The 27,830-nt window shown below is 35.7% G+C and overlaps 1 protein-coding gene across 3 annotated transcripts; it reads right to left on the minus strand.

Moving 5' to 3' along the window:
• Nucleotides 1-1,294: 1,294 nt before the first annotated feature.
• On the minus strand, nucleotides 1,295-26,662 carry scml2 (Scm polycomb group protein like 2). Of its 3 annotated transcripts, none has more exons than XM_059537360.1 (15): nucleotides 26,562-26,662; nucleotides 23,248-23,335; nucleotides 23,063-23,134; nucleotides 22,908-22,978; nucleotides 22,310-22,544; nucleotides 21,942-22,030; nucleotides 20,954-21,197; nucleotides 11,850-12,148; nucleotides 10,882-10,993; nucleotides 10,559-10,762; nucleotides 7,390-7,566; nucleotides 6,502-6,627; nucleotides 4,498-4,731; nucleotides 2,897-3,060; nucleotides 1,295-2,791 (listed from the first exon to the last, which is right to left on the minus strand). In XM_059537360.1, exons 2-15 carry the CDS (start codon nucleotides 23,267-23,269, stop codon nucleotides 2,669-2,671), a joined length of 2,172 nt encoding a protein of 723 aa, XP_059393343.1. In that variant the 5' UTR covers nucleotides 23,270-23,335; nucleotides 26,562-26,662; the 3' UTR covers nucleotides 1,295-2,668. The 3 variants fall into 3 exon arrangements, with proteins under 3 accessions (XP_059393343.1, XP_059393341.1, XP_059393342.1); XM_059537358.1 differs by having other exon boundaries at nucleotides 4,489-4,731; XM_059537359.1 differs by lacking the exon at nucleotides 26,562-26,662 and adding an exon at nucleotides 25,003-25,144 and having other exon boundaries at nucleotides 4,489-4,731.
• Between the last annotated feature and the right edge of the window lie 1,168 nt (nucleotides 26,663-27,830).

Genomic DNA, 27,830 nt, shown 5'->3' on the forward strand with positions numbered 1-27,830 from the left:
TAAAGCCCTTTGCAATGTTAAATTGTGTAGATCTTGAGGTTTCTTTAAAGGGCGGGTCCATGGCGGCCTGACAAATTTTGATGTTTCGCCATGAAAAAGGAAGTTGCTGTAACTCAGACATACAATGTCCAATCTGCCCCAATCTTCACATGTTAGATAAGACGTCTGCCCTTAACAGATCTACATGCCCATAATCAGTTATAGTCATAGCGCCACCTGCTGGAAACAGGAAGTGACATATTTTACGCTGCGACAAACTACTGCTAGAAATTTTTTGACATTAATGTATTTTTTGTGGTCAGTCTAATCTAAAGGCCTGTGTAATGTTAAATTGTGGAGATCTTGAGTTTTTGTTAAAAGGCGTGTCCATGGTGCCATGACAAAATTTGATGTCTCGCCACAGCAAGAGAAGTGGTTGTTACTCAGGCATAAAATGTTCGATCTTCCCCAAACTTCACATGTTTGATAAGAGTCCTGGCCTGAACACATCTGAAGGCCAATATTCCATTATAATGATAGCGCCACCTGCTGGCAACAGGAAGATTGGCATATATATGGAATATACTTTGATATATTTCACTTATATTTATGACTTTAAATGCATTTTTCTCACCGTTCACCTTTACACTAAAGCCACTCGCTGGTGGTGAGCCCGGGTGCGAGGGCCCGTTCATCGCTGCTTGCAGCTTTAATTATTATTATTATTTTGCCAAGTTAATTTTCAGTCATAATATTATTATAATTGAATATATATATATATATATATATATATATACTTTTTTATTAAAGTGGAATCAGTTAACTAAATAATAAACTTGACTGACTGCTTCACTTCCAGTTTAAAGGGTGGAATATTTGTGTTAATTTTTATTTATTCTATTTATAATTTTTTGTGCAATTACTTGTCAGTTGAGTTTGTGGCAAAACCGTCTGCAGTGTTTACATGACGCTTATTACTGCATAAAACTTATTAAAATAAATGTTTCATTTCATAAAGTAAAAGTTAATTTCAATATGCACCTACATTTATATATATTTTTTGCATTTTGTGTTTTTCAGTTGAATAAAAGACAATTTTTCCCTATATATTTCATCATTGAGGATTTCTTATAGAATAAAAAATAATAATTCTAAAAAATCTCGTCTCGTCTAGTTCTCGTAAACCCAGTCTCGTGGAATAAGTCACTAGTCTCGTCACACCCCTAGTAAATTATGTATATAAAGAGCTCTTGTCTTAGGACAACTTTGATGAGGTAATGCACCTTTCCACTGAAAATATGGTGAAAATGACAACTTTATAAATGCAATCATTTATTCAAATGGTAGAAAAGTGTTCAAATAAGTAAATACAAAATATTCCAACCTGAGTATAAGAGCAAAGTAAATACAGTTTATCTAAAAGGAGCTAAAAATGTATGTATATAAATGTGTATAATAACAAAAAGCTCCATCCCCCAAGTCACAAATCAGTGATAAATGATATAAACAGACACAATGCGCTCAAAAAAGGCAACACTTTCTAACTATTAAATAAAAAGAAAAAGGACAGAATACTGAACTAAATACACATTTGTATGATACACACATAAAAAGAGACACATACAGATCTGGGATTGCTGCATGCTCTGTACATCATTCAGCATGCAGATAAACCATGTGACATTATGTCCACTTCATGGGTCACCTGAAGTGCTGGTGTGGACATTAATATAGTCAGTTTTTAGAGGGAAAAGACATTATGACTGTTTTAACAAAATAGGAAATAAATGAAAACTTATTGTACAAGTGTCCTGAGTAATTATCTTGAGTTAAACAGCAATAGTAATGATGTTTTCACTAATAGTCAGATGTAAAACTTTGTGCTTTTATAATTGGTGCCTTTTATAGACCAAAACAAATCCATTTTTGGTTCATATCACAAATTAAATATCACATTTTTATTTTTTTCTTTGTTACTTTATGAAACAGCAAAACATTTTGAAATATGATTGTGTATTTCCATTCATGTCATGGGGAAAGAAAAAAAACAAAAACTGAAAATAACTCCAATTAAATAAACACTATGCCAAATGGTGAAATTTGACTAACTGGCACCCAAACCCTTCATAGTCAGTCAACGACCATAATGTGTTTCAAATACATCTTCATCAGACGTAAACAGTGTGAAATACAGTGGAAAGTTAACATTTGTCAAGCTGTCTGTGCATGTAGACAGTACCAGAAACAATACATTAACAACACAGTGAAATCCTTTGGAATTCAGCTTTCTCTACCATTGTCTGAAAACGCAGAGCATCGTATCACTGAGGTTCTGAGGTCTGTAGCTGGAGTTTTACATGGATTTTTTTTCCCTAGATGAGAGGCCAGTGAACATTTCCTGTACACAATAGTTGTATACAATGTCCATGCAAAGTTAGGTAGTTTTGAAAAGTCAATCTGGTGATGATAATTCTTGCATTTGCCACAAAAATTTCAGTTTTAGGCTGGTCAGTTTTTCCCCACCATTTGAACAAGCAGGAACGAGTACAGCTGAAATAGATCAATATGTTGGACCTTTAACCATCAATGTCACAGGTAATAAATATCCATGTTTCTTGAAGTCTGTGGTTTGACTCTGAAATGTAGAGAACCTGCTTTTTCCTCTGTTGCCCTCTAGTGGATCCAGCTACTATTTTGCCTGTTTGAGTCCCTCAATGTGATGGCAAAGTTTAAGAGCAGGACCCAGCTTCAGCCCCATGTACTTCATGATCATGTCACTCCGTAAAAGCATCAAGGCCTTGCCATCAATCTCCTGTGGAAAAGCAAAAAAATCAATCAGTCTATTATAAAATCTACTTGGAAATCTTGTTCTGAAAAAGTGCAAAAAACAAGAGAAATCCAGAAAATCATATCTCACGTGTTTCCTGAAGAGCTCTGCATGTGGGCCAAGTGCTTGTGGATCAGCATCGCGCACAAATTGCATCACTTCCTCTATACTCCAAGATGATGGACTTTTACTAGCTGCTTTGGTCGGATCCTTCTCTGCTGCTCGATGATCAGGCCCAGTGGTTGAGCTAGCAGCTAGAAAACGACCCAAAAACTGAATGTAGTTATGGCTAATAAATTTGGTTTTTATTTACACATTCAGATGAATTTATTATCATTTATAATTTGTAATATATACACATTACAAAATGCATGGCTCTGTTCAAAGAAGCATTCAAACATACTTATTTCTGCAGTATGTGGTATGTATACTGTGCACAGCATGTACATTTTTGTGTGTATGCATAGATTCATAGAATAACAGGATGATTTTCACTCATAAAAAGAAATTTTTCCAGACAAAATAGAAATAAAATAAAAGGGGAAAATACTTTTTTTTTAGAATTTAAAATAATAATAAAAATAATAATATAAAAAATTTCAAAATTCAAGTAAAAAATGGAAAAGTTAAGATGATACCTACAGTTTCCACTTACTAAAATTCTTGTAAAATATATATGATAATAGTGTGCTATGATAATTTAAATTATTTGTATTATATATTTTTTCAATATACTTAAATATGCTTTTTTATTTGTGGGAAGCAGTATTCATTCAACACATTATTCTGAAAATTTTCATTTTGTGCACAATACATGCACCACATATTGCAGAAACAATAAGAATAGTATGATAGCGTAAAATACAGCCCAAAACTGAAAGTGGTAAATTCTAGACATCAAAAACCCACAACATGTTGTGAATTATATACACATGTCATCACACAGTAACGAAGCATTATGTGCTTTATAACCACAAAGTAATTAAATCTATGTTCATCCTTTTTTCTGCCTGCCTCAACCGACGCATGTCTTTTTGGGGAAACTGAACATGAGCTTGACAGTTCTGGACTCAGTCTCTCTAAACTGAACCCCAAACATCACTCCCACTCCAAGATGCTATTTAAATAAATATGGCCCCCTGAGCCGCTAACAGGCTTTAATCCATATCAAAGCCTATTGTATCCCTTGACATTTGATTAGAGAAAATACATCTGGTCCTCATACAATTACTCTGTGCGGAACTGATATGAGTGTTTATCCCACGATAGAAATAGATCTGTCTCTGAGGAGCAGCACTGATCATATAAGCCAAGTTGCTAGACCCAAAGCATTCTGAAGAAGGTGAACAAAACCGCTTTGCTTTCAGGGCTCAACCATAAGCGTAATGTCTACAAACACAGACACTATAAGCTCACTGATTTTCACTGATGATTCCATTAATGAGTAACTTTATTATTACTAAATCCTTAAAAAAACACTATCCTTCTGCGTATAGGGTAACCGCTTATTCAAAGTTTAATGACATTTCTAATGGCACATGAAATAACAATATAAGGTTTAACATAGAGCTGTAAAAATCAATTAATTGTGATTAACTGCTTCCAATATAAAATAAAGTAGTCATCTACAAAGCTGTAATCTTGCATGTTTGTGTGAAGGTGTCTAAACAAAGCGTTCTTACATAGCCTACCTTCCACTCGTCTATGTGCGCGTGCAGGTCCCAGCTCAGAGGGGTTGGAGGAGAGTCTGCGGAGGGGTGGGGGGTGAGGGGGGTAGTGCGGGCTGCATCCGGCCGAGGTGTGATACTCAGACGTGCTCCTTAGAGCAGGGGGTCGGGGGGCAATGGAATTGGAGGCTGAGTCTATTGACTCTTCGGAGAACTGCTGGTCCGTGGTGGCACCATTTTCAGCATGAGCGATGGTTTCTGTTACAAAAAAGCATGAAGTATAACGCTTTAGTTCATACTTAAGGTATATAAACATTAGGGATGTGCATCTCTGTAACAGAGGCCGATGCGATGCGCATCTCGATGCACAGCCACCGATACAATACATTAAGATACATATGAAGTGGCTACTGATGCGATATGATTCACCCCTGTTACGATGCAGAGCGATCCGATTTCTATTTGATTCAATGGAAACAAATATGATGCTATGCAATTTAATATGGTACAGATAGTTAGCTCTTATTTCTTTTGTTTAGACAGACAGCAAATCATAGATTAAGTGCCTTCTGACTTCTAACGCCTCGTTCTCCATAGTGTTGTGATATGTTGTCATATTCTCGTAGCAGCAGTGGTGATGAGAATACGCTCGAGATAAAGTTTAGAAAGGAGAAATCAATCTACATGTATATATAAAATGTTGGTCACAAATTATTGGTCAGTTTCTAATTAATAAAAAATATAGTGCATTCACTAAAAATTATAAAGAAATGTTTTTACTGATGCAAATATTTTAGAAACGATGCATCATGATACAAATGCCAACTTGCATCCAATGCACACTTTTTATATATAGATGAATCGCCTCGTTAACTTTTATGCCGATGCAAATTGGTGAATCTTACCATTCCTCATACACATACCATTTAAAAGTTTGGGTCCAGTAATATTTTTTAAATGTGCAAAACACATCAAAACGATCAGTTTTTGTACAGTATAAAAATACAGTACAAATATTCTGAAATATTATTAGGATTTAAAACAACTCTTTTCTATTTTAAAATGTAATTAATTCCTATGATGCAAAGCTGAATTTTCATTACTCCAGTCTTCAGTGCCACTTCTAATATGTCGATTTGCTCAAGAAACATGTCTTATTATCAATGTTGAAAACAATTGTGCTGCTTAATTTTATATCTTCTTCCTTAATACTACTTTATATTTATGGAAACCATGATACATTTTTATTAGGATTCTTTGATTAATAGAAAGAACAAAATAACAGCTTTTATTTGAAAAAAGAAATATTGTGTAACAATGTAAAAATCTTGTCACGGTCACTTTTGATCTACTTAATATTGTGTAAAATAGTAATAATAAAGAAAGACTAGTTGTGTCTATAAACAAATACAGGTTTATATAAGGTTTTTCTTACATGCCAGACTCTAAAAGTTCACACACCTACGGTATTTTACACACAAACCCCTACTAAAATAAATGCAGGAGAGTATTCCTGTGTTCTGAATGATTAAATCTGATATATCAATTAGTAATATGTCTCCATTTATAATTGGCTTCCAATACACGTGCAAACACTACTACTAATAATTTTGTAATGCTTCTAACACTATTTTTTGTTTCTTCAATTTGTGGGAATGAGCTTGATCTATGAAACATTTAATGAGAGCTAAAAACACAACAAATATGTCTGGCAATTTATAACAGCAGTAGAAAAATAACCCAAATTGGCAGGTCATTCACAACTTCATAAAAATCAGACACTTAATTAGTTGCAATGTAGACAATTTAATTAGGGGTCTGTCTGCAGTAAGAGTTTTATTATGTGTGATTAATGAACAGAGGTGTCTAACGCCACCTAAAGAAAACCCTGTCCTTTCACCTTCAGTGCGACCAATCAGAACTGGCTTGGTTCCGCTGCAGTTATTGTGGGATAAAACACTCGATCGCTATCATTCACTCTCAGTGACGAACAAGTGAAAACAGTCAGAGCAGCTGAACGAATCGTACCATCTGAGGGCAGAGCTTCTGTTCTCTGTAGTTTTGGTGATAGGGCAGCAGTGTAGGCCGCTGAATCTCTGTTGAAACGTCTTGTACCCCGTGCTACAGACAAAGCTTCTGACGTCTCCTCTTTCACTGGAACAGAAGTAAAGAGCAGATATAGATCACTTCTGAAAGGCCACAGGATTTACATTTGAAATCAATTGTTTTGACCCTTTTAATTTAAACTAAAATGTTAACATATTCATCTTAAACTGCTAGTCATCAAGACCTAAAGAACGCATTTGAATACCCATAGCATCTGAACTTTAAATGGAACTTGAATCTCTTTTTGCTCCACTTTTTATTCATACTACTATTTTTAATGAATAAAAAAATAATTTAATTTATTTTGTTATTGTAATTATTACACAATAATAGTTTTTTTGCCATGTTATGATTAAGTATGCAGCTCTTACAAAACATATATAACTTATATACTATTGTAGTATTTATTTATACAAAAAAAAAATCAGTAATTTAAGGACCTCAGTGGATTTAAAATTTCATTTCTGCATTTCTAATTTATTTTAACTTTTTTCCCCCATTAAATTCAATTTTATTTTAGATTTGTTTTTAATTACTACAAATGTCTTACATTTACATTACATTTATTCACTTAGCTGACGCTTTTATCCAAAGCGACTTACAATTGCCACATATGTCAGAGGTCACACACCTCTGGAGCAACTAGGGGTTAAGTGTCTTGCTCAGGGACACATTGGTGTCTCACAGTGGATTTGAACCCGGGTCTCTCACACCAAAGACATGTGTCTTATCCACTGCGCTAGCACCACCAACAGTCTTATAGTTGTTTTCCTGTAAACAATAAAATAATTGACAAACACGCACACATACCTGATTTACTCCTTTCATATGGCTTGTGAGTGTTAGTAGTTAGTGGACTGAATGGCTGGCTGCTGAACAGGTTATCACAGTGCAGGTGGTGACAAAGAGTTTCTAGAAACCGCAGAACGAACGATGCACTGGAGGCAGTGGGGAGCTTGACATAGTGGATTCCTCCTTCTGAGCGAACTGCATGAAAGTAGAATTTGTGCAAAATTAAACACACATAATTGCACTACTCCTAAACATCACATGGAATGCATGTATAGTCTAGTATGCTTTTCATATGCCGTTTAAAAAAAACAGTCCCAACCGTTGAAATACTTATATTGTGTTTGTGTGTGTGTGTGGGGGGGGGGGGGGGGCTATAAATGGGTGCCGATTAAGGGGCCATGGCGGCAGATGGCCCAACAGTCCTAGCGTGGGCCCCACCCCCTGCACACACACAAATAAAGACACACATGCAAACTTCCCTGGGGACACCCCAATCAAATGCTCCAAACCAGGTTACACACAAATGTCATCCCTTATTACTCGCAGTCTGATGACATCAGCTGTGCACACACACGCTTCTCTTTAAACATACACACACACCCTTCTCTTTTGAGGTCAACCACACACTCATGCTCGCTCTTCTCCCTTTATTGTAAAGCACACACACATGCTGACAGCCTTAAAATAACATACAACTACACTTATTTAAATGGAGCTCCAGTCTTATGGCAATATGCCATTCAGCTCTCAAAACACTTTAGATTATGGCTTCTTCCTTTAGGAGCACTTTTGACTCACTGACGTTTTGAAAAATTAACTTCTTCAATCAATACTTCATATTTGTTAAAACATACATCCCATGTCATGACCTTGATCAATGAATGTGTGATGAATATTTTTTTTTTATACTGTGAGTGCTAGTCATTGCAGTTTTCAGAAAACCCAAAACTAAAGTTAACCAGAAAAAAAAAAACTAACCTAAAAATCATATTTTGAATTTATTTCTTCTATCTTAGCTATATATACAGTCAAACCAAAATGTGTTCAGACACCTTCAACATTTTTCACATTATCAAAGTTTATTCCCTATAGTTTAGAACATTGTAATACAATATGACAAGAGCTCAGAGTTAAATTGTGTCAGAACAAATTCATCTTGATAATGCCATCTTTCTGTTAGACTGTCTCACAAATTAATTAGGTTGAATAGCTGTCAGCTGTTAAATTTAATTACACAGTTAGATAATACCAATTTAGGTCAACCAATTACCAAGCAATGTTTAATTTTGGTTAGTCTGTGGTGTAAAAAGTTTGAATTAGCAATTAAAGAAAAAACATGGTCAGATCTAAGTGTGTGAGTATTTTTTTTTGTGTCCCAAATTTATCCATTTTACTGGGGTGTAAATGGTGTCTGAATAATTTTTGGTTTGACTGTGTGTGTGTAATATATATTATATATATATATATATTCTGAATAAACGAATGTGTGTGTGTGTGTTTGTAATACAAACACAAAAATAGTAATACAATAGTACAAATACAAAAATGATAATACAATAATACATTTTAAAATAATTTATTTTATATGATATATATTGTTTACTTTTACTATAGAGATCGCTAATGTGTCGTCATCATGACGTATTCCCAGTGGTGAACGCAAAACATTTTGGGAATCCGCGGCACAAACATTAGGCGCCAGACTTCTTTGTAACTTACCTTTTCACAAAGGTAAGTTACAATTACTCTCTGTAAATGTTAACCGTTAACTAGCACGACATGGCTAGAAAATGAGCTTAAGTTACCAATGTACTAAAGCGTAACGTTAATCAGTTTTAAATGTTGTACATCTAGGCTACGTTGCAATTTATTTGGTGACCGTTTGCAGGCAAACCAGCCTATGAAATGTTGGAGTGTGATCCTGCTTTGATTACAGGAATAAATCAGTTTAAAATATATTAAAATAGAAAAAAGTCATTTTAAATTGTCATAATATTTCACAATATTACTGTTTTTATTATTATTATTTTTTTATCAAATAAATGCAGCCTTGCTGAGCAGAAGATGCTTCTTTTAAAAACATTTAAAAATCTTACTGACCCCAAACTTTTGAACAGTAGTGTATGTTGCCCCCTTTGTATAGCTAATCTGGATTCCTTAGGGATAGAGGTTGTGATATGACACGATTTCTTTATATTGTTACTGTCAGACACTACACCTGAACCTGAGATGGAAGGTCCTGTGAATCCACCCCCATCACCGGGCACTGTCCACACCACTCATGAGACTGAGCTGAAGACTTTGCTGGATAAAATTGTGGTTGTGTGCTGTGCTTTGACCAATATGTGTCCAAGTATTATAGTGAAGGCGTCATGTTAGAATTATACACCATGTTCTAATATGTAAATGTTTTTTTGTTTTCCAAAAGATTTTGTAATGTCTCTTCTCACATGTAATTTTTTTTAGCCATGTCTGTAAATAGAATACACAAAGATTGAATTAAATTCTGTCTCCTTTATCTGTATTAAGGAAGAATTGTGCAAAATCAGTGTACTTTGGTTGCAAACACAATTACATAACTTAAATGGTAGTAACAACCAACTTAATTTCAGTTTCTTTACATATTTAACATGTAAATACATTTAGATGAATATATTAACATGTAAATACATTTAGATGAATACATTTATAAAGAGTCCATAGAAATGATGAGAAACTGAAAATGTATGAGGTAGGTTGTGGGTGATAAGTCACAGACACATGACTCCCACAATGAGTCCGACAATGTTTTATTTAGCCCGCTTTATTTTGTAGGATTATATTCTGTTTTTCATGCTAATTTTTCATTATTTTGATGCCAGAACACTAGCCTGCTATGCCAGACCATGTTAACTGGCCAAACATACCCATAATTCTTTGCGTTCTGATGACGTTGCCGCCCAGTTGGTCACATGTGTTAGCGATCTCTATAAATTTAAATGTATTTACACAAACACACACACATGTATGACAACTCAAAAATAGTAAAAGTAAAAAAGAAAAGAAAAAAGCATATATAATAATTTTTTTTTTTAAAGCATTCTTCATTCCTGGCAGAAATGTTGTCCTAATCAAGGAATCACTCTTAAAATCAAACCCAGATCACAAATCTAAAGAAGATCAAACTCTGAGGCAGATCCAAACTAACCTCTGATGATTTCCCCTCCATCAGACTGAGACTGCAGGAAGCTGAACAGAGCTTTGGGCTGAAACGCACAGTCCACGCAGGCTTGGACCGCATGCTGGAGGACAGTGTTCACGGGACCCGGCCCGAAATGATCAGGCAACTGCAATAACAGTTTACGGTCCAGGTGTGGCCCTGGGTCTCCATGTTTATTCACATACACACAAACTACAAGAGGAGGGAGTGGATAGTCAGGTGAAGCATACAACACTACAAAGCCATCAGAATACTGAGGCGTATGTGACCCATGTATGGTAGAATATAAAGGCAAGAAGATAAAAGCCTACCTGTGGACACAACTCCTGATTCTCTTGTTGTCTGCAGACTAGACAGTCTCCCATCTGACACGGAGGACAACAACGTGGGGCTTGAAAGTGAATGAGGAACCTTTTGTTTCCTCTGTAACGGTGGAAGACAGAGAGTGAGAGATAAAACACCAATACACACTCTCACAAAACAACCCCAGTATTGTATGCCCACCTTCTCAAAATATGGTAGAAGACTACAAATGCCTTATCTTGATGGCGACAGACACACGAGGTGAATACAGCATGTTTAATGTACCATTCATGGGGAAGAATTTTAATAGTGTTACAGTTTAATATGAATAATTGCTCATGACATACGGCCCATAATCAAACAAAAGCTGCATAATGATCAGTTCCAGAGGCAATCCCCCCCACTCTTTATTTCTTTATACCATAAGGAGAATCCCATTATGTTGACTACCAATGACATCAAATTCAATCAAAAACATAAAAAATAAAATGTCAAAATATCTTATTTTGTGTTCCTCTGAAAAGAGAAAATTGTACAGGTTTGAAACGACATGCGTGTGGAGTTCATGGCAGATACTGTAGTACTATGTGTTAATATTTTAAGCTTTTATATTTATACTATCAGCTTTTATTTGAATTGTAATAATTTTGAAATGTGCTTTTTAAAACTATTTATATTTAGCTTTAATATCGTTTTCTTTTAGTAATAGTTAAGGTTATTTTTAACCTCAGTTAGTTGCAGAGGTAACATTTTCCATTTAATTTTTTAATCATCCAATATTCATAGCGCATCGAAATATTTGAATCCCAGCTCACGGATCTTTCACGATCCCATCCCCACTCTCTCTAACTTTTCTTCCTGTCCTGACATTTTTGGGTGAACTGTGCATTGAAGACTATAACTGTAAATATCACAATAAATAGGCTAAATTAAAACCTTTTAACTGATCCATTCAACCACAAAAATGCAGTTGTACCTTGCTGCCGGGTTTGGGTCCCCTCTTTTTATATGGTTTGGGTGTGAGCGGTGAGCTCATGGGACTCTTGGCTGCATTGGACATCGTTTGGCCATTCGGTGACGCGCCGGCTGCAGCTGCTGCTGCTTCGGCTGCTGCTTTTAGCATGGCGATGGTCTGGCTCTTGGGTCTCCTCCCTCGTACCCCCTTGCGCACTGGCAGAGGGGGCAGGGGGTGCGGCAGGCGGTACGGGGACTGCATGGAGCGCCAAGACTGACTGCACTGTCCCAGTGCCGGAGTAAAAGTCTTTGAAAACGTGACTGAAGGTGGGGAAGAAAAAAAAGAAAAAGATTAAAGTATTCTAATATTATATGATAATAACAAAAATGTTAAGATCATTTAACTGTAAAAATTATTATATAAATCACTTGACAAACAAAAGGTTCTATAGTATTACTGCATGTATTATGGTAGTTCCATTGAAATGCTTTTGAGCATAATGTAAATAAAGTAATTGAATATGCTATAGAATGTATTAGAACCTACAAGATGATTTTATTTAACCATTGTTTATTGAGCATTATTGCTATATGTGCAATATCCACAAGTCAAATGAGATTACACTGACAATAAACATGAAATTAAATCTTACTGCATTATTTTCACCTATCAGGGTCTTACAAAACATCTTACAATCTCAGTGGCTATCACACAAACCCCCATCTCTCAACACAAACAAACAGCCATTAAATAACTAACAATAATAATAATAATAATAATAAAAACAATAAAAAAAGAAAAACTGTGACTTGTATACATTGTAAAAGAATAATAATAGTAAAAAGCCACTTTTTCAGTTTGGATCAAATTGGTTCTCATGCTGAGTGGATGGAGCGAATTACACAGTCGAGCCACAAACGTTGATATATTACTCTTTGAATTTGACCACTCAAAGACTCTTCATACTGCTGAATTCTCATCCTCAGATGCCATTTTAGATTTTGCATATTAGAAGCATCATATTACAGCCCTGAAAGCAGCGGTTTAAAAATGGGCAGCACAAAAAATTAGTTATCTAAGATCCTCTTCAAGACGCAGTGAGGAGAGACCGTTTCAGTCGGACATTGTGCCCCACAGGAGGCATGTGCTTTTCAGCACCCTATTTGTTTGCAGGCCACCCCCCAATGGCTCTCTGATCAAAGGCTTTGTTTCTGGGGCCAACAGGTAATCCTTATTAGGAAGAAAGACTAACCCCCTTCCCCACCTAGATGAGTGTGTGATGGGTATATAAAAGCTATGAAAAGAGTTTGCAGCTAGTGCATCTCCGCAGTTTATTTCAAAATCATTTTATCATGCACAGAACAAACAATTTTCTATGAATATTACTGAGCTGGCAAGTTAATGTATTATTCATTTAGTTGCTGGTTCAAAATGCAGTGCCTGCTTTATAGTCTCATTTGAAAGAGCACCTTATGGTTTTCATCCGAAGTGCCCCACATCATTACAGCAATTTATATTTTCTTTAAAAGTATTTTCAGGTAATGCATGAGTGTTAAAATAAACCCTGCAAGTGTTATATATTGAATAAAAATGAAAAATGTTCTGTTTAAAAAAAAAAGTGAAAGCAGATGTACAAGAAACAGCACTGCAAAAAATAAAATAAATGAAAAAAAGACAATAGACAGTGCTTTGAGTTACAGGTTCATTGTAAATTAGTTTGTAAATGAGTTTGGGAATAAAAAAAATGCATCTCCAATTCGCACACCCTGCCTTGCAAACCAAATATTTTTAATATTCATAAATCTATTTCCCATTCCTCTCCTTGAAAACCCACAATATCAAATATCTGCAGCTCAGCATCAAAAAAGCCATCAGTGAAGGTGTAAAAAATAGCACAAGTCGATGCTTTCTGAGAATCAAACAACAAGGATGTGAAATCTCCAATGCATACACCTCCTTCAGACCAATGGCACCAAATGCTCCTATTATTTCCTCTGTATAGGCCATCTCTAAGATCAGATAAACTTCTCATATTACAGGGTGGCTGACGGGCGGTCAGCAGAAGTCGGCTTTGCTAAGTACATCTGGGAGCTTTCACAGTCCTACGTGCAGCTGCTCTCCTGGGCCTCGAAAGGGGAATGGCAAGAGAAACGAAGCTCGAGACGCACACGTTTAATGAGGAGAGGAGAAAGAGTGCACAAGAATAGACAAGTGTTTTCTTTCATTTAAGAGTGGCTGATTCTCATTCAAATATCTAATAATAAATATAAGCAAGCACACTGGGAATCAAGCACACATATGCATAATGAGCATGCAACAGAAGCAAAGATGTTCAGAAGATCTGTCACGGCAATGAAAGCAAACTTTATCCAGCCTAATTGCTCCGCGTGTAAAGTGAAGTGTATTTCGAAGCAGTTTCTCACTGGCTCAATCCAGTGACCTGGTGACCCCTAGATTGACTCCCAGGGCACAGACACACACCCTTCAGCTCAGTGCAGGACCTGAAGGGTGTCTGGTCACGGGAGAGGTTGCAACCGATGTGCAACGAAGGTGTCCGGGCAAATCCAGTCTAATTACTTCATCTCTTCCACAATATTTACATTTCGCCCCACACCAGACCCGAACGCCAGGGCAATCTGTCTACGGCTGACTGCAGCTTCAACTCAGCAGGAACTAGAACCACATGTTGTGGGGGAGTAACGTCGAAAAAGAGTGTGTCTGTGTCCATGCATATGCGTGTGTGTGTGGTAAAAGGGAATATAGGGTTCTCTGAGCCCCAGGCAATTTAATGAAACAATGCAATCTGTTAAAGAGCCGAAGTCAAAACAGCTACAGCAGTTCAACAAAAGCTTTTAATATTTTTGTGGCTTCTGTACAGAAAGATTCATCTGAGATTTTACTTTTACTAGTAAACAGGATTTTTCCATTCAGATGGAAATTAGTTAAAGCTTAAAATCAGTAACCAAATTACTCAGATGCATATTTATTTTCTTGCTAAACAAATTTCAGAAGTGAATTCAGCAAAACTCTGTTTTTCTTTTCTTTTAAAAAATAAATAACTTTATGACTGACCATATATATATATATATATATTCACTAATTTTGTGGCAAGCTATGTTTACAATTAATACTGTATATTTTAATGTTACTAGTATTATATTTTCGATTTCTAATAAGAGTGACTAGTATCTTAATATGCAGTGAAGTATTATTAACCAGTTGAATAGATGCTTAGTACTACCGGAAAACAACTATTCCTTCATTAATATAAAACATTCCTATTATTTCTATTGAATTCAATGGCGATCTGTGGTTCAGGTATTCCAATTGTTGCTTGTAGCCTACCAATTTAATAATATTTAACTGAACCATGTATTAGACATTCTGACTAGTCCCTGCATACTAAAAAAAAAAAAGTAGTGCAAGTAGTGCATTCTAGCATGCAAAGAATATTAATATTAAATATTAATTGATGACTATTAAATAATCACTAATTGCTGTTGGAATAAGTGCTAGGATCTATTGAACAATTATTAGTGAAATTTAAAAAGATACTAGTCATTACTGCATTACTTGTTAAAAAAAAATATTTAATATAATAAATATTAAACCGGCTTGCCACAGTTTTTCAGTTCAATGAATGGTTTTCACAAATAGAGAAATAAAAGTGGAGTGTTAGTGCACTACAACACGAAGCAAATAAAAGCAACAGGAATGAAACCTTTGCAAAAAATACACTCAAATTAAACTCATGTGACCTCAATGCACTAGCCACTAAAACAAAGCAACAGACAGCAGAGACAAAAGCCTCGGAAAAACACCAGAAGAACTCACCAAAACGCCAACTTTCAACTATATCCGCGTAGTGCACAAACGAATCCGGTGTAAATCTATCTCTCGGTGGAGAATGACTATTTTTTAAAGCAACAGAACAACTGGAGCTCGCGCTCACTTTCGCGCCCGGTTTGAAGAGCAGCGGTAACGGCAGAAGCGCATGACAAAGCCGTGCCGGTGGAGCCCTGATCGGGCAATATCTGATTAATATGGAGGCGGGGACGAGCAGAGGAGGAGGCGGGGGAGAGGGAGGAGCAGGAGGAGGGAGATTGGGGTCGTATTCATGTTATCAACCAGACTGACAGTCCTTAACTATAAAGCGCTGAATATAAAAATGTGATCAATATTAAAATACAATAAAAATCTTTTATTACAGAATAATTTATTTGTATTCTAAAGAAAAACAAGATTTACGTTTAAGATTTAGTTTTTTTATTTGATTTATTTAGTCAACATGTGATGCAACGTCCACAAATAATAATTATATGTGACAATGGCCCCCCAAACCAGTCATAAGGATCCTTTTATTATTATTATTATTATTTTTAAGTTTTAATAAATAAGCTTTCCTTTCATGTATGGTTGTTAAGATAGGACAATATTTGGCCGATATATATAAAAATGTGAAAATCTTGAATTTGAGGGTGCAAAAAAAATCTAAATATTGAGAAAAGTGCCTCTAAAGTTGTCCAAAGTTCTTAGCAATGCACATTACTAATCAAAAGTTTTTATATATTTACGGTAGGAAATGTACAAAATATCTTCATGGAGCACGATCTTTTACATGATCATATCCTAATGATTTTTGGCATTAAAAAAATATATAATTTTGACACTCAAATTGTATTATTGGCTATTGCTTCAAATATACATGTGCAACTTATGACTAGTTTTGTGGTCCAGGGTCACATATATAAATAATAGTTACAATATAACTAACATATAAATGAATAAATAAATTATTAATATTATTTAGATTTGGTCTACATTTTAATATTATTTTTATTATTATTATTATTATTATTAATATATTATGAATGTTACATTAAAATATAGACGTTTCATCGGGCGCACGCGCCTGGACCTAAGTTAACTTCCGGTCTGTGTTGTGTATATCGGTCTGGCTGCAGTGCCTTCTACAAACGCAGTTAAAGTCAAGGTGATGAGTACACTGAAGTTGGGGTCAGGTGGTTGTGCTGCGGGATGTGTTTCCCATACATTTATTTATTTTTGGAGACTCGCCACAATTTTAAAACTGATCGATTTTCAAAAAGGCTTCGTTGAATAAACATGAGTAAGGTTATGTACTGCACGTTTAATAATAATAATTCCTTACATTTATATGTTTAAATATCAAAACGAGGCACAGGTGTTTTTATATAACTGTATTTCTGAAGGAAGACTTGCGTGTTATATGCCTGATAAAGCAGCGTGTGAGCGTACCAGCTCTGCTTTGTTTACAGCTGTTACTGGGGAAACCTCTATTTCTCGCCCTTTATGTCTTTGCTTCAAAACATCTCCTGCTGGCAAAGAATTAATTTGCATTTTCATTAAGTCCGCCTGATCCACGCGGCAAACATATTTTGTTTGTTTATCAAAAAATATCTACTCTAGAGGGACTTGGCTGTTGTTATTGATTCTATTTGGAAGTCTACCGGAAGTTAAGTTAGGCCCACAAAAGCGCGCATGCAAAGTAACGTTTGTTTATGTTGTTGCCGTTGAAACCGTCAATAGACTTTACCTTGAAAATCTAAATATAAAAAAATCTTATTATTATTATGCATAACACACCATAAAACATTTTAAACTATGTACGCATGTATGAAAAAACAAGATATTTAAAAACTTTGAACAACACTGCACAATTAAAAAATAAATAAAAATTGTATATGTGACGAGTGGGGCGGGGCCGAGGGACATGGGAGCGAGGCCGGGGGAGTGATTGGAGATGAACTACACCTGTTCGTCCCACCGGTCTCGAGGCCCATGGAGGAGATGGAAGGATATAAAACTGGAGCGACGACAGTGAAGGACGAGAGAGGACCAGGCCTGGGCTTTTAGTTGTGTTTTGGTTTTTATTTGCGCGCACCAGTCGTCCGTGAGGGGCTGGTGCGCTGTTTTTGTGTTTATTTTGTTATTAAAATGTTTTTGATTGTCCGCCGGTTCCCGCCTCCTTCTTCCGGATGAATATGAAGGTTTTATCATTACAGTGGTGCCGAAGCCCGGGAGAAGGAGGGACGCGCTGCTGAAGATCCCTCGCCGCTGTGGTGAATCCGCGGTGCCATCGAGCTGGCGAGGAGTGTGCCGCCATGGATGCTCGAGGCGGTGGACTGGAGCGAGTTGCCGGGGACGGGCGAGCTCGCTGCCGACCGCCCACGATAGGGAGGGACGGCTGCCATCCGTGAGGGAGCGGAGGAGTCGGCGCCGTTCGCCAGGGGGCCGGAGCCTGCTGCCTCCGTGAAGGTATCCGGAGGAGCAGGGAACGGGGGACTCCTGCCGGCTGCCCAAAACCGGAGGAGCCGTCGCCGTCCACCGGGCGGCGGAGGAGTGTCGTGCCGTCCGCCGAGGGCCGTCCAGTGCCACCGCCAGGCACCGCGGAGGAGATCACCCAGCTGGTGGAGGGCCGAGCAGCGGTGCGTCTGGGAACCGGAATTTTTTTTTTTTTTTTTTCCTCTCTCGTCTCTGTCGCTCCTCCTTCCATCTCCTTTTCTCTCGCCTCGCCTGTCCTACCCCCAGGTTCCCGCAGGTCCCCGGGAGCGGCCCCCCCGGAGGGAGGGGGGGGGGGGGAGTAGAGCGCAGTCTCGGGAGTACCCCCCGGCCTGCGAGGGGCGATGGGGGTATGTGACGAGTGGGGCGGGGCCGAGGGACATGGGAGCGAGGCCGGGGGAGTGATTGGAGATGAACTACACCTGTTCGTCCCACCGGTCTCGAGGCCCATGGAGGAGATGGAAGGATATAAAACTGGAGCGACGACAGTGAAGGACGAGAGAGGACCAGGCCTGGGCTTTTAGTTGTGTTTTGGTTTTTATTTGCGCGCACCAGTCGTCCGTGAGGGGCTGGTGCGCTGTTTTTGTGTTTATTTTGTTATTAAAATGTTTTTGATTGTCCGCCGGTTCCCGCCTCCTTCTTCCGGATGAATATGAAGGTTTTATCATTACAGTATATATAAATGAGGTAGTTTTATACGTAACTGACAAACTTTCACATTTTACAAAATCCAAACCCCTATAATCATCAGTCTCCTGCCATTTCAAAGCTCGTCCCAGGCTTTTAGGGCAGAAAGGGTAAAAGGTTAATAGAGATCAGATTCAGAGCGCCTGGTTTTAAGCAAACGAGTACAGAGAAGCATGAATAACACTGCCGCTGGAGGTCTTTATGTGCTTTCTTACACACCCAGTGGGTATATTCTCGTACCCACACCTCAGTCTGGTACCACTCGTAATTCCAAAGCCCTTTCAGAATTCCAAACAAACCCTACTCAAGTCATTGACATTTGCCATGAAATTATGCAAATGTATAGCAAAGATTATTACAAATACACAAACAGGCTACAGCCAAGTTTTGTCTGCTTTGTCTCACACATTTACTCTAAATGCATTAGGCCACCTTTGAGATGTGTGAAAGCGTCAACACTGTCATTCTCACTGTCAGTTACAGTAATTATTTTTAATTATCGATTATCTGATTAAAAACAAACTCTCAGCAGAAATATATTCTAACACAAACCAGCACAGCTCTAGATTACAGGAAATCTAAACACTTTTCTTTCTTTTCTTTTTTTTGGGGGGGGGGGGGGGGGCGTTAAGTTGAAACCATATTTTAATTAAAAAGAAAGAGAGTGTAATCTATCTGTAACTAACTGAAGATCTGAACCACATGTTCATCCTTTGTCTAGTATCCACAGCTTGCCTTTCTATTGTCCTAGGCACTCATTACTGTTATTCTATGCTACATTATTAATAAATGCACACATGTGCACAATGTGCTCTGCGCCAGCTAGGAAAACTGAAAAAAATTAAGACATCCTTCAAACACCCACAGGAAATTTTTTTCATCATTCATTAGAAAGGTGGTACTCACTAATGATCAGGTGAATCTACTATGCAAAGCAAAAGAAGACAAATCACACCTAAAGGAAAGGATGCACAGCTCCTGCTCTCATTCCTTCATTCAAAGCTCACTAAAATACCATCAGAATTTTTCTGAACCATTTGCTTTTTCATGTTTATGTATAAAAGGTGCCTATGATCTTTCTAAACTTAGTACTAAGTGTTAATAGGAAAAGCTAATAGGAAAGTAAAGTATTGAATTCATTTTTAGAGTATAGATGATGTCAGATTTAGGAATGAACTACAGTATACATGCATTCTCTATTAATTAAACACCCGTTAAATTATACTTAAATTAAAAGAATAACCTGAAAAAAACGAACAAAAAATAAAGATCTACCCTAAGTTTGGTTAATTAAAATCTATTTGGAAAGTAATGTAATAAAATTTAACAAAAATTGGGGGAAAAAATGCATGCACAATAAGGAAATTTTACAATTTTGAAATGAAAAAGAAAGAAACAATAAAAATGCAAAAGAAAAAGCCACATTCCACAATATGAAGAGCAATACACTTCTTTCCATAGATTATATAGTAGAGACAGCAGCAATGTCAGTATTTATGACAGATGGTGATATGTGATCAAATTACACATTTAAAATTCTTAATACATTCTAGAACTTTGAAGAAAAAAAAAACCTACTGCATATCTTACAAATTCTTTAATATATCTGACATCAAGAGTCTTACATTAAAATAACTGCAAGTAACACTACATAGTCTTTTTAGGAAATATTAACTATCTATGATTTTACCTTGAAAAACGTGTTCTCAGATTTCAAAATCATGGATATTATAAATATCAGACCTGATTTCATTTACATCATCCAATTAGCAGACACTTTTATCAAGCAGAGAACATATTACTGTAGAGAATGCAAGTTAAGTGAGTCAACCCTTGCTGAAAAAATACAATAGAAAGCATCACAGAAATGTAATGATTTCCACTACAAATATCATTACAAACCATCAACTTTTAACCATTAAAACCATTAAAAAATGGTTTTCTGTAGTGTGTTTTGGGACATATTCTATTAGGATTTAATGGTTTTAACAAGCCACCAATAACCAGTAGAGATCCACAATGTCCATTACAGTTTCCATTAAAACCAATACAGTAAATCCAAAGCTTAGGAAATAACTAAACTGTAGTGACCTCTAGCGGTCAGAGACTGTACTCACAGCAGTTGCCGGGAGGTTGCAGACTGTGGTTGGTCAGTTGACACCAGCCCACGGGGAAGATGTCCCTGGAGTCATACTGACACCAGTAATCGAAGGCTCCTCTCCAGCCATCAAACATGATGTATATCTTGTCCCCTCTGACCTCTCTGATGGTGGCGGGACAGATGAGGTAGGGATTCTTCCGGTCCACCGCTTCCAGTTTCAAACCAGGTTTAAAGAAGTTCTGAGTAGGTTTGGGCGGCTCCTGAGGCATTCACAGGGAACAACCCGTCCACATACAAAATAAAAAAAACAATTTTATATTAAATATAACAAATTCATTTTGAGTCCTCAAAACATCAGAAAGATATATTTTTCTTTTTAATTCGCTGTTGTTTTTAGTACACCACTGGTCAAAAGTTTGGAATATTTTTAATGTTTTTGAAAGCATTAAACTGATCAAAAGTGACAGTAAAGACATTTATAATGTTTAAAAGAGTTCTGTTTCAAATCTTATGCTGTTCATTGAATATTCCATTCAATCAATTAATCAATCAAAAAAAAAAAGTAATAGAAAAACATTATAAATAATTAAGTAGGCTACCAATAATAACTGATAACAATTGCGCACAAAATTAGCATATTACAGGGATACATTGCATTTAATTAAAAATATATTATAATAGAAAAAAGTTATTTTAAATTGTAATAATATTTCACAGTATTACTGTTTTACTGCGTTTTTGATTAAATAAATGCAGCTTTAGTAAGCATAAGAAACTTATCTTAAAAACATAAAAAATATATACTAATTTAATTATTCCAAACTTTTGACCTGTAATGGATGCTAAAATGTAAACATTTGAGGAAAAAAAGCAGTTTGTTGTAATATTTAATACTGTCTGAATTTATATTGTGCAACGAACCAACCACTTTCCATTTATTTCAAAGCTTTATTCATGGATCTATGAAAAACCTGTTAACAAGGTTTGCAAACTGAAGCAATTACCTTTTTAAAGGCTGAAGCTGGAGCCATCTCTGCCCCACTTAATGTTTTTAATAAGAACATGGGCCATGAAGAAGCATTCATTCTGAACCCTAATAATGGGAAATCATATTCAACCGGAAATGTTTAATGAACAAAGAGAAAAAAAAATACATTGCAATGCATATGTAAAGCCGAGGAGAATATTATGCTGCATTTAGGGGAAACAAATGCTAGATACTATTCTAACAATGATACAAAAATCCACATGCACATTATGTGGGATATTTGCAAATCACTTTAACATGACGAAAAAAACAAAACATTCTTAGACCAAAACTAGATTTAGTTTGAATCCTTCTTTGAAGTTGATTATATTAAAACTGCTTTACCCAGTGGTGGCTGTAACATATCTCCGCTCTTCTCACACGTGCCAATAGGCTGAATGTCAGAGGAGTCAACCAGTCGCCAGAAATCATTGGTGCTGTCACTGCCATCCAGTCTGAGGCGCAGACGCACACCCATTAATCCCATCACTGTGGCGATACACACTGAGGTGGAATTCCTCGGGTCACAAGCCTCCACTTTCATTCCCACTTTAAAATCATTACTGGGAGGAACTCTGGACTGGAGAGAGGAGGAGAAACCATAGAGGGGATTAATAAAGACATGAAATGTTCATGAAATAGTGTAAAGATCATAGCAATAATGGCACAGGTTGGAAAACTTAAGTTTACTGTAATTTAAATTAGAAAATCCCCCCAAAAATTACATGTACACACATTATTTTGTCACATGATCATTTAAATTTCAATATGCTGATTTTTGCAAAAAAAAAAAAAAAAGGTCATTATCATCGTTTGTAACTATGTAAAGCTGGTACTGTTACTTCTGATTGTTACTGTAAATCTTCAGACTTTAAAGACATTAAAGAATAACAAATATATTTGGGCAGAAAGACAGCATCATTAATGGACTGAAGAGCTCTACCTGTCTGAAACAGCTGGGGGAAGCAGGACACGATGAAGTCTCTCTCAAGTACATTTCCCAGCTGAACGGCTCTGAGGAATGTTCATCAGGAAGAATGAGATCAAGTACACAGTATTGGTCTCTTTACAGGTTAATAAAGAAAGAGAAGGAAGTACCGCTGAGCTTTTGTGAAGGACGTGAATCCTCATTATTCCTCCCTGATTTCTCCTTATTACTGTGTTTTCTGTCTGCAATTAAAAATGTCAAATCATTTCCCATAATAATAAGAAGTAAGTTACTTAATTAGGAAAAAAGATTAACAAAAAAGATGAACATTTGAAAGGAAAAGTAGCACTTTGACCTTTCTGGTGGGTTTTGCCCATGGTGACCTGGAGCACCACATGAAGTGGACAGAAACTGGACAGCCAGCAAAGCTCTTAAACAGCCAACTGAAGGAAAGAGAGAGAGTGAGAGAGAGACAGACAGTTTTATTAATACTGTATTAATACAAATATCATTCTATTTTTTTTCCTTAACTGTTTTTTATTTATTTTTCATTACACTACCATACTTTAAGTTTGAGGTTAGTAAGATTGTATTTATTTATTATAATTTGTTTATTATTATTTTTATTTTTATTTTTTTTTTTGGAAATAAATTAATACTTTATTAAGCAAGAAATCATTAAATTGATTTAAAAAAATAGCAGTAAGACATATATAATGTTACAAAAAAGTATCAGATTTCAACACTGATAATAATAAGAAATGCTTCTTCAGAAACAAATCAGCATATTAGAATAATTTCTGAGAAGGATGGAGAAAAATCAACTTCACCATTACAGGAATAAATTACACTGAAATCTTCTCAAATTTAAAAGCATTATTTTAAGTTTAATACATTTCAAAATATTACATACGTTTTACTGTATTTTTAATCAAACATGCATCCTTGGTGAACAAAAGATTCCTCTTTCAAAAGCATTAAAAAGCACGAAATTTCTTTAAAAAACATCAAATCTATATTCAAATCAGTTTTAGTAAGATCCTGTTATCTGTCTCTTTTATCACAAGAGAGATCAGCTTTGGCCCACGAGTTCATGAACCCGCCACGGAACCCATATTACAGCATTACAGAAGACAGGGATTATACTTTATACTCCCTACCGGCATCTGAGTGCAATTTATTCCACCAACATTGCACTTTCCAAAAAAAGATTATCACTAAATCACAAATAGCTTTAGAGAATCAAAGCGCGACTAAGAAAAGCTTTTCTTCTATTTGACATCATAATAAGTTACTGCAGCTTCTGAGGGACCCTTTGCTCACTGATCAAAGCCCCGGCTCACTCAGCAAGTCATAAGTCACATCTCAGTTTGGAGAAAATTGGCTGCAGCTGACGTCCAGTGCGAGCTGACAGGAGGATGAGGAACTTCCTTTTTATTCCTGTTAGTCCACTTAATGTTTCTCAATGGGATATTCAACAAAGCTAAATTAAAAACAAATACAGACTGAAAAACAGGGTCATTTTAGTCCTATCAAGAAGTAAATTAATCTTTTGAATTTATTTTTCTTTTTGTAGTTTACAAACGTTAAATTATTAATAAATATAATAGAGGCTTCAGTATTTAATGTCTGTAAAATGATAAGATGTATATCTAATCTGCTGTTATTTTTACAGTTAAGTGTTTTTTGAGTTTTGTTTTATAAGCCTTGTTATTACATCTTTCATAAACAGATGTTCATTTAAGACTATGTTAAAATCAGGTGGTTGTTAAGGTCCAACTTCACACTTCACGAATAATTACAAAGAATTAAATGTGAAATTCTGAAAAAGAAAGCCAGACAGCATTTTCTTGTAAAATATACTGCAATAATATTTATAACTTCATAAAAATAGTTATTTTTTCCCCAAAGAATTTAGATATATTATTATATATATATATATATATATTGGCATAAAACTAAAATAAAAATCACTGGAAATATAAAGGCAATTATAGGCATATCGGAACTGCAAGGTACATTTTAAACCGTTTTTTTTTTCAAGAGATGTGAGATAAAAAAAATATAAAAAATAAAAAATAAAAAATTTGCATTTCTACTTTTATCTTACTTGTTTGTCCAGCCGAAGGATTCAGGGAAAACTCCAGATGATGCTAAAACCAAGAATTCCCCAAAAATAAGTCCTTTTTGCAAGGAAAAAAGAGATACAGTGCTTTCAATGTCACACCAGTGTTTCTGCTCTGAAACTACTTGCCACTTGTGTCTAGATAGCAGACAACCTCTCTCTCTCTCTCTCCTCCCCCCTTCCCCTCGTCATTCTTCTGTCTTAAGCTGTGAATCCCATTCAGAGAGTCGTCATAAAGATTCCAAACCGCCATAAAAAGGTCATTAGCCAGTGTGCATTTGTGGGAGTCTGCAGCAGTACATGAAAAGGATTCCAGAACTTCCCATTAACAGATGATGTCTACATTTTGTGCTCTCTCTCTCTCTCTCTCTCTCTCTGTCCGTCTGTCTTTTCAAGGCCCTTGCACCACACCCCCCAGACAGGAAGCTATCTCTTTAGATGACTGCTTTAAAGCAGGGAGGGGGTGAAAATGGATATTATGAATTCACGATAAAAAGAATGTCAAGAGATGTGTAGATCTAATTAATCTCATGCATTGATGTGATGGGTTCTTTTATTCTTAAAAAAAGTTCTGGTTTCATTGGATAGTGCTGGTTAAAAAAACAAGCAAACAAACAAAATCATTAAAATTATAAATGCACAACCCTCAGATTGTCAGTCCTATATTGCTACAGGATTAGCATAAATGTTTATTTATTATTATTAATTTTCATGCTGTTTTTACGTGTAAAACATATTTATCTCCATTAAAATGATTATAGTTTACTATAACTACAACTAAAACCATTAAAAAAGTTTGTGAAATTAAATACAATCTAATAAAATACAGCTGCCAAGGTAACATTTCTCATTTTAATTTAAATGTATATATATATATATATAGATAGATAGATAGATAGATAGATAGATAGATAGATAGATAGATAGATAGATAGGTAAATAATTTAAATTAAAATAAAAAATATTAATAAAAACTAAAATAATATCTCAGTGATAGCCTATAAAAAACCATATGAATGGTGCATTGTATATATATATATAAATGAATGAAATATTCTATTATATTAAGCATGTTAAAATAAAAATAAATAAAAAATTGTACGAGTAAATAAATCACTTTTTTCCGAGACAAAATAATTGAAACTGAGTGCCTCAGCTAAATAGGGAATTGTCCTTCTATCATTAATGTGACAGATGCTGCAGTGTTAAAAACTACAATAATTATTTTCATTGTTTTACTAAGCAAATATATGCATGTAATACATAACACATGTATCAGACATACTTCCCGATGCACTGAAAATAGTTTTCAGCCTGCACTCAGCACCAGTGTACCAATTAGAGAGAAGCACGGAGCTGTTTTAGTTCAGGGAAGAATGCACGGGACGCGCATACACAACATCATCATCTAAACATGTAAACGCGCATTCAGCTTCCGCATCAGTGTAATTACTGTGATATTTAGCAAACGCTTTGCACAATACACTGCAGCACAATTGATTCACTATAATAAATATGAAAATGTGCTATTGATGTTTGCTCACCGTGTAAGGTCGGATAGCTGCTGTACTGCTTTACTTTCCACTGGGTCTATGGGCCGCCATGTTTCGCACATCCGCGCATGTCCAGCAGCATCAGCGCCCGCAAATTGATAGCACTGGAACATTGAAGAACTACTGATCATTTTGTATTGGTGAAAGTGATTTTCAAACGTCCAATATTGGTGAAAGTGATTTTCAAACGTCCAATATTGGTGAAAGTGATTTTCACACGTCCAATATTATTTACAAATGCGCATTTAACTTCTAAACTGAATTGAATTTGCAAAGTAGGCTTTTAGTAGAATGAAATTCAAGTGGATGTGTGCTGTAGGCTATTCCATACATATTGTTATTGAATTGGAAAAAGTTGTTTAATGTGAATTGCTTTTGCAATTCAATATAAAATGCAATTTATGAAGTATTCATAAATAGACTAGATGGGCATACATTTTACATTATCTGGTTTGATATCGCAAAGACGCATAATTTATCATAACTTATCATTTTTTTTAATCATCTAAATGTTATAGCCTATTGACAACTTAAAAAGTGGTTTTGTATCACATTAAATATAATATTGCGCTGCTGTAAATAACACTTATCAACAAAACCATAATATTTCTGCTAGAACTATAATATAGGCAACCATAATATGCTACTATAATATTTCTGTTGTCTAGTCTGGTTGGAATATTATCAATTTATTTGGAAGTTTCATGATTTTAATCTAATAGCCTACTACGTTTTAAAGCAGGATAAGCGCTAGATGGCACCATGCACTTTTCCCGAAGAATCTCTTGAAGGCAGTCCGCTTGTCCTGAGTTTTTTTCAGTAGGCTAGTAATTCTTGAAATATTACATTCTTTTTAAATGTAGATAAATAAATAAAGGGCGTTTAGGCATTTTGCATGTTAAATGTGTTTATTACGATTTGGCATGCTAAGCTAATACAAAAAAAAAGAAAGAAAAAAAAGAAACAAAACTGAAGATCGATCGCAATATTAAACATAAGTGCTTAGTTCAGAGCGTCAAAAATTGAAAAAATGTAAGTTTAAAACAAACACAGGCTAACATATGACAATGATAGATAGATAGATAGATAGATAGATAGATAGATAGATAGATAGATAGATAGATAGATAGATAGATAGATAGATAGATAGATAGATAGATAGATAGATAGATAGATAGATAGATAGATAGATAGATAGATAGCCGTGTTGTTCCTCTTCTCAGCAGAATAAACAGTGTGAGCTGTCTGCTAAATTGATCT

The sequence above is a fragment of the Carassius carassius genome, chromosome 44 (assembly GCF_963082965.1).
Source record: "Carassius carassius chromosome 44, fCarCar2.1, whole genome shotgun sequence".
NCBI classification, from domain to species: Eukaryota; Metazoa; Chordata; class Actinopteri; order Cypriniformes; family Cyprinidae; genus Carassius; species Carassius carassius.